Source organism: Glycine max, chromosome 7 (genome assembly GCF_000004515.6).
Source record: "Glycine max cultivar Williams 82 chromosome 7, Glycine_max_v4.0, whole genome shotgun sequence".
Lineage (NCBI taxonomy): Eukaryota > Viridiplantae > Streptophyta > Magnoliopsida > Fabales > Fabaceae > Glycine > Glycine max.
The window spans coordinates 35,692,669-35,698,707 of record NC_038243.2 but is presented as its reverse complement, the minus strand read 5'-3'; the positions used below and the strand labels follow the sequence as shown (position 1 = coordinate 35,698,707).

The 6,039-nt window shown below is 34.8% G+C and overlaps 1 protein-coding gene across 2 annotated transcripts; it reads left to right on the top strand.

Annotated features, from left to right (window-relative positions):
- Nucleotides 1-634: 634 nt before the first annotated feature.
- LOC100801937 (DUF21 domain-containing protein At2g14520) lies at nucleotides 635-5,850 on the top strand. Of its 2 annotated transcripts, XM_003529230.5 has the most exons (11): nucleotides 635-944; nucleotides 1,733-1,809; nucleotides 1,883-1,966; nucleotides 2,739-2,852; nucleotides 2,964-3,050; nucleotides 3,343-3,482; nucleotides 3,574-3,661; nucleotides 4,829-4,902; nucleotides 5,011-5,135; nucleotides 5,226-5,491; nucleotides 5,610-5,850. In XM_003529230.5, the coding sequence occupies exons 1-11, from the start codon at nucleotides 767-769 to the stop codon at nucleotides 5,652-5,654; spliced, it is 1,278 nt and encodes a 425-aa protein (XP_003529278.1). In that variant the 5' UTR covers nucleotides 635-766; the 3' UTR covers nucleotides 5,655-5,850. The 2 variants fall into 2 exon arrangements, with proteins under 2 accessions (XP_003529278.1, XP_040873270.1); XM_041017336.1 differs by having other exon boundaries at nucleotides 5,011-5,491.
- Nucleotides 5,851-6,039: the final 189 nt, after the last annotated feature.

Genomic DNA, 6,039 nt, shown 5'->3' with positions numbered 1-6,039 from the left:
CAAATAAGTGCATCCAACTCAACACTACATATTGTAGTTATAACTTGGACGTGGATAAACATGAATCTTGAAGGAAATCTAAACACATGATAAGTTAGTCCTAGTGAAATTACCTTTCGATTTCTTAGTGCGTATTTGTTTTCTCAAAATCCACGTATCAACTTATATTCACGTCCAAAACACATAAAAAAAAATAACTAATTGTCGCTTTGGAGATCCACGACCAATCAAGTTTTAGTTAACAGAAAATGATAGTTATAGTTAGGATAAAACAAACTTCACTACATGGGGATTAGTCAAGTTTTCATCATAGAACTTAGTAATCAATATTTATAATATGGTTCATGAAAATATGTATTTAATTTTATTATTATTAACTACATATAACTTGAGAGATATAAAATGAATTAAATGATTAAAAAAGATTATAAATTTAATCTTTTTCACTACCAAACTAATAAAAAAGAAGAAGAGAAGAGTGGGTAAATTTGGCGATCCTGTGATCTCACCCGTCACTTCTCATTCGGTCCGAATCCGCTCTCTATCCATCTACCACTTCTTTCCCTCATTTTCCAATTTCCAAATAATACGCAATTAATAATAAATGTGGGAATTAAAAAATAATAAATCCACCGTCACGTTCCTCTTTAAATTGGCACCAGATCTCCACGTGCTTCTCGGTTGTTCAGGCGAAACAATGGCGACGGTGGAGCTCTGGTGGATGACGTGCTTTCTCTAACAACTGCTCTTAGAAAAGAGAGAGAGAATGGCGGTGGAGTACACATGCTGCTCAACGGCGTTCTTCGTTCACATAGTGGTAATCGTGCTGCTGGTGCTGTTCGCGGGCCTCATGTCGGGCCTCACCTTGGGCCTCATGTCGCTCAGCCTCGTTGATCTTGAGGTTCTCGCTAAGTCCGGCACTCCTCAGGATCGTAAACACGCTGGTATGTTTTCTTTTTCTTCTTCTATCTCTCTCTCTCTCTCTTTGTTCTTTTCTTATTTCACTAACGAAACTCGTGTTTCGAGCAGAAGAACAAGTGCTCTCTGAGTGAGTAAGTAAGTGTAATAATTCCAGGAATTGCAGAGAAAGAAATTTGCCTCAGATTTTGTTTAGCGAAACTTTCTATTCTTGTTTAAACTGTAATGAAAAAAAAAAAACAAATAAATAAATTGATTCTGTACTGTAGTTTTTTTTTTTGTTATTGTTTCGAATTCGTAACCAATTAAAAATGATTTTTCAAGATAACTCCGTGTAATGGTTCATTTGGTCACATGAATGACAATAATGAACAAGGAAGGAAAGAAATTAAGTTCAGTTGTTGATGATTAGAATCCTGTTCTGGAGATATTCGGGAACAAGGTTTTAAAAAACTGTCGCGTTCCTTGATATTGCGAGAAATTGCGGACAAATACGACTGATGCAGTCACAATTGCGGTCACAGACACTCTAAAAACCTTATCGTTGAAGCTGAAACCATAGTTGCAGACTGTTTTTCTAAAACCTTGTTTGGGAGTTTTTGAATAACTAAAATCATGAGGTAGGCTATCCAGATTTTATGGATAAAGGAAATCTTTAGCTGAATGTTATCCATCATTGAAGCGGCATTTGGCATGGTAGAAACGGAAAGAACGTGATTGCTTTTTTTTTTTTTTTTTCTGTTTTGGAGAAAGTGTTCATGTATTGATCCTCTGACTGTTTGAATTGACGTTTTGTTTTTTTGTGTATTGACAGAGAAGATATTACCAGTTGTCAAAAACCAACATTTATTGCTATGTACTCTTCTAATTTGCAATGCTGCGGCCATGGAGGTACAGCTACAAGCATATGCTTGTCTTTATGTTGTCACACAGATTTCATATTCTAAATGGTTGTTTTTTTCAGACACTTCCTATTTTTCTTGATGGTCTTGTTACTGCTTGGGGCGCTATCCTGATTTCAGTGACATTAATTCTTTTGTTTGGTGAGGTGAGAAAGTTCTGTCCTTATTATGTTTAAAGTAAAATACATTCATGTCACAGATTAAGTTCTTGTGTTGCTTGTTTAGAGGTTGGAACAATGCGGGAATAAAAATCTGGTAGCATAGAGTCCGTTTTGTTTGGTTCACGTTTTTTCCATTTGTGAAAGATATTTTTGGTTAATCAGAATCGATTCTAGTTGAAGTGAGAAACAGTAGCTTTTCATTCCTTTAACGTTATGTTTGCCAATAAAAAATGTTCAGATGCTATTACGATAAATGTAATGAATATAACTTTAACCTTTATCATATATTAAATTTAAGGTATATTTTTAGTCATTTATACCGAAAAATGATTTTACTTTATCTAAATACCAGTCCCAAGCACTAATCAATTCTTTCTGCATATCAACAATTCTTCCAAAATCAACTCTACCAAAATTTAAAACATACTCTAAAAGCATGTCTCATCCTCCTCACCTTGCTCTTAGCAGGTGGTACTGGCACATTCCTTTTGACACAGTGAATATGGAAGGGTGAAATTTGACTTAAATCATGATTTATTTATCCGTAAATTAATTTCAATAATGTAAATCTGATTTTCTACAGTGATCATTTTCCAATAACCTTAGTAGGGTCCTGCTGAATGGTGATTCTAACCCTTTGAATTGATGCATGTATGGCTGATATTTATTTGTCTAAATATTTAATATGAATATATTAATGTTCACTTGCTTAGTGTTGTCTGTGAAAGTGCTCTGACATATGTCTACCTGTATGAAGATTATACCCCAATCAGTTTGTTCTCGGTATGGTTTGGCTATTGGTGCATCAGTGGCTCCCTTTGTCCGTGTGCTTGTATGCATATGTTTCCCAGTTGCCTTTCCAATTAGTAAGGTGACATACATTTAGCAGAATTTTTATTACTAAAAATGGAGCAGATTTAATTTGTTTTGTCCTGATTTTCATTTCCTTATTGGCTTTTTGTGTTTTTATGTGGTTTTCCAGTTGTTGGATTTTTTGCTGGGCCATCGACATGAAGCCCTATTCCGTAGAGCTGAGTTGAAAACACTCGTAAATTTGCATGGTAATGAGGTCTGTATCAGAGCAATGTGATGTTTTTAGTTGAAGTAATGGCATCTATCTTTATTGTATAATGTTTTTTTATCGCTATTAATTTGCTCTTGTAGTTGAGCTAAACCTTTGTTATGTATTCCACAAGTATTCTGCTCTTCTAGCTTTTCTTTTTCAATGAAAATATGTTGTTTCTGTGAAATGTCACTAAGGACTATCTTATCTACTTCTCTTCTGGTTATTTGGAATCCTGTGCTCGGACATTCATGCTTCTGTTTGTTTGTTGTTGCTGCTTATGGCTGAATTGTATTAGGCTGGAAAAGGGGGGGAACTGACACATGATGAAACAACGATCATTGCTGGGGCACTTGAACTCAGTGAGAAGACAGCGAGTGATGCCATGACTCCTATATCTGAAACATTTACCGTTGATATTAATTCAAAGCTTGATAGGTAATGTGTACTCAATAATTGGTAAATGAAAGCTAACTTTTGTGTTATATTCAAATTTTATTTGTATAAATAAATGCCTATTACTAAGCAGGGAACTGATGAATGAAATATTGGAGAAAGGGCACAGCAGAGTCCCAGTCTATTATGAGCAGCCTACAAACATTATTGGCCTTGTACTGGTAAAGCTTTTTCCTTTTTTCCTCTTTAAACCTTTAATGTTGAATATTCATTTTCCATTAGATGAAAAACTACTGTAAAAACCACATACAGCTTCACCTAAATTGCTTTGTTTCCCTTTTTTTCCTTTTAATTTCAAGATGGCAACTAAGATGATAGTGTTTTCTTTTGCTGACCCAGAAATATCTCCTGTAACGAAGATTTTCTCTTGTTGGGGTTCTTATCTTTTATCATTTCTTTAGAGCCATTAGTAGCGTTTGAGTAACTTTTTGTTTCTTGTAAGTTAACCTGTTTGAATGCTGTTGCCATGTATGTATGAACTTTTATGCCTTGCTCCTGGTGTATGAAATATACTAATAGGACGTTTTTCTGATGCTTACTGGAATTACAGTAAGCTCTGTCAGAAATTCTAGTGGCCTGTACTGAGTCAAGAAGACATATAAACAAAGTTTCTGAGCTAATTTGTTAGTTTGAACAGTGATAATGAATTCCTTGGTTCAATTGGTAAACTTTTCCCTAGGTTTCTAGCCAGTATAGGAGTACAAATTACCAAAAAATTATGTTCAGCTTGGGGGTATTTGAGCTTTCCTTAAAGGTGAGCAAGAAAATACACTTCTATGGTTTAACTTAATTTAAAAACAAAATCAGCACTTAATTATCTGGCACAAGGTATCATTCAGAAGGTCTTGTGATATTTATGCTATTCTTCAGTAAATTGTGTAAGCCATCTATTAGTTCAAGTGTTTTCTGCATGATGGTCAAGTATAAAAAAGTGTAGAACTCAATGCCTATGTCATTTATAATATTATCGAGAACAGTAATTGGATAATCAACTATTAGTCAAAACCAAAATGTTGCATGTTAATTTTGATGTAATGAATGTGGATGTATGTCACATTTAAGACTTTGGGCTATTTAGCAGAAAACAAGAGGTTCTTTTGGTGACAATTTTGTAACACAAACACGGGAGATTAAGATCATCAGGAATCTCGTCACTTGTATGGTTTATAAGATATCACTAAACTTTGTATGATGATTGATGAAGATGCTATTCCTTTCTTTTCTCAATACTTTTTTCTATTACTTGTTCAATAGATGTTTTCTCAGTTCTTTATTTTTGTGACTGTATACTACCTCTGGTTTTCTGAATGCATGCTGCTTAATTTTAGGTCAAGAATTTATTGACAGTTCACCCAGAAGATGAAGCACCCGTGAAGAGTGTAACCATACGCAGGATTCCAAGGTATCTTGTATATGTTTTACCAGTTTAATGGGGAAAGTCACATTGGTTTTATATTGTGCTTAATTTCATGACCATAAATTCATATACAGAAGTTACATATGTTGACAGGGTTCCAGAAAGTATGCCACTTTATGACATTTTGAATGAGTTTCAGAAGGGCCATAGTCACATGGCTGTTGTTGTCAGACGGTGTGACAAGACTAACCAACAATCTTCCCAAAATAATGCAAATGGTAAAAACATGCTATCAACAGTTTTAAACTTTGAAACTGAAATTTTCTTTATTAATAAAATGCTCCGTGTGTCTCTCGCCTCTGAAATAGACTCGGTGAGAGATGTTAAGGTGGATATTGATGGTGAAAAGCCTCCCAAAGAGAAAGCTTTGAAACCCAAGATGCCACTCCACAAGTGGAAAAGCTTTCCAAATACAAACAAGTCATCAAATAGGGGTTCTCGGAGCAGAAAATGGTCAAAAAATATGTACTCGGATATTTTAGAGATAGATGGAAGTCCACTTCCAAAGCTCCCTGAAGAAGAAGAAGCTGTTGGAATTATTACCATGGAAGATGTCATTGAAGAGCTTTTGCAGGTATTAAACTACTAATGATCATTCTGAACAATCTTGTTCCCTCATGAAACATTGTAGATAAAAAAAAAAACTTAATTTACTTGTAGAAAGATTTACTGATGTCAATATTTCTGTGTAGGAGGAGATCTTTGATGAGACGGATCATCATTTTGAAGACTCATAACAGTGCTTTTTCCATAAAACCTTCCATGTTCATATTTCTTGTTTGGACCTTATAGATAATTAAATAGATAATGCGGTTTAGGGTTGAAAGCTGCTGTATAGAGATCTGAGTTGTGATTTGGAACGTGTAAGCCATTATCGTTGATGTAATGCAGAGACCAGACAGCTGTTATATAAACCAAACCTTTTGAGATGTACATGGGCGTGTTGTCTTTATCACAATGACGCATGCAATCAAGGCAGCAAATCATGGTTTGTTTTTGTGCGTGCGCGCGTTTCCCTTTCTTTTGATTAAATGATAGCTACTTGTACTGTGTGTAGTGCATATGTATTACGCAAGAGTATTGGCATTTAGTATGCACAGGATTTCATGAATTTGACAAGAG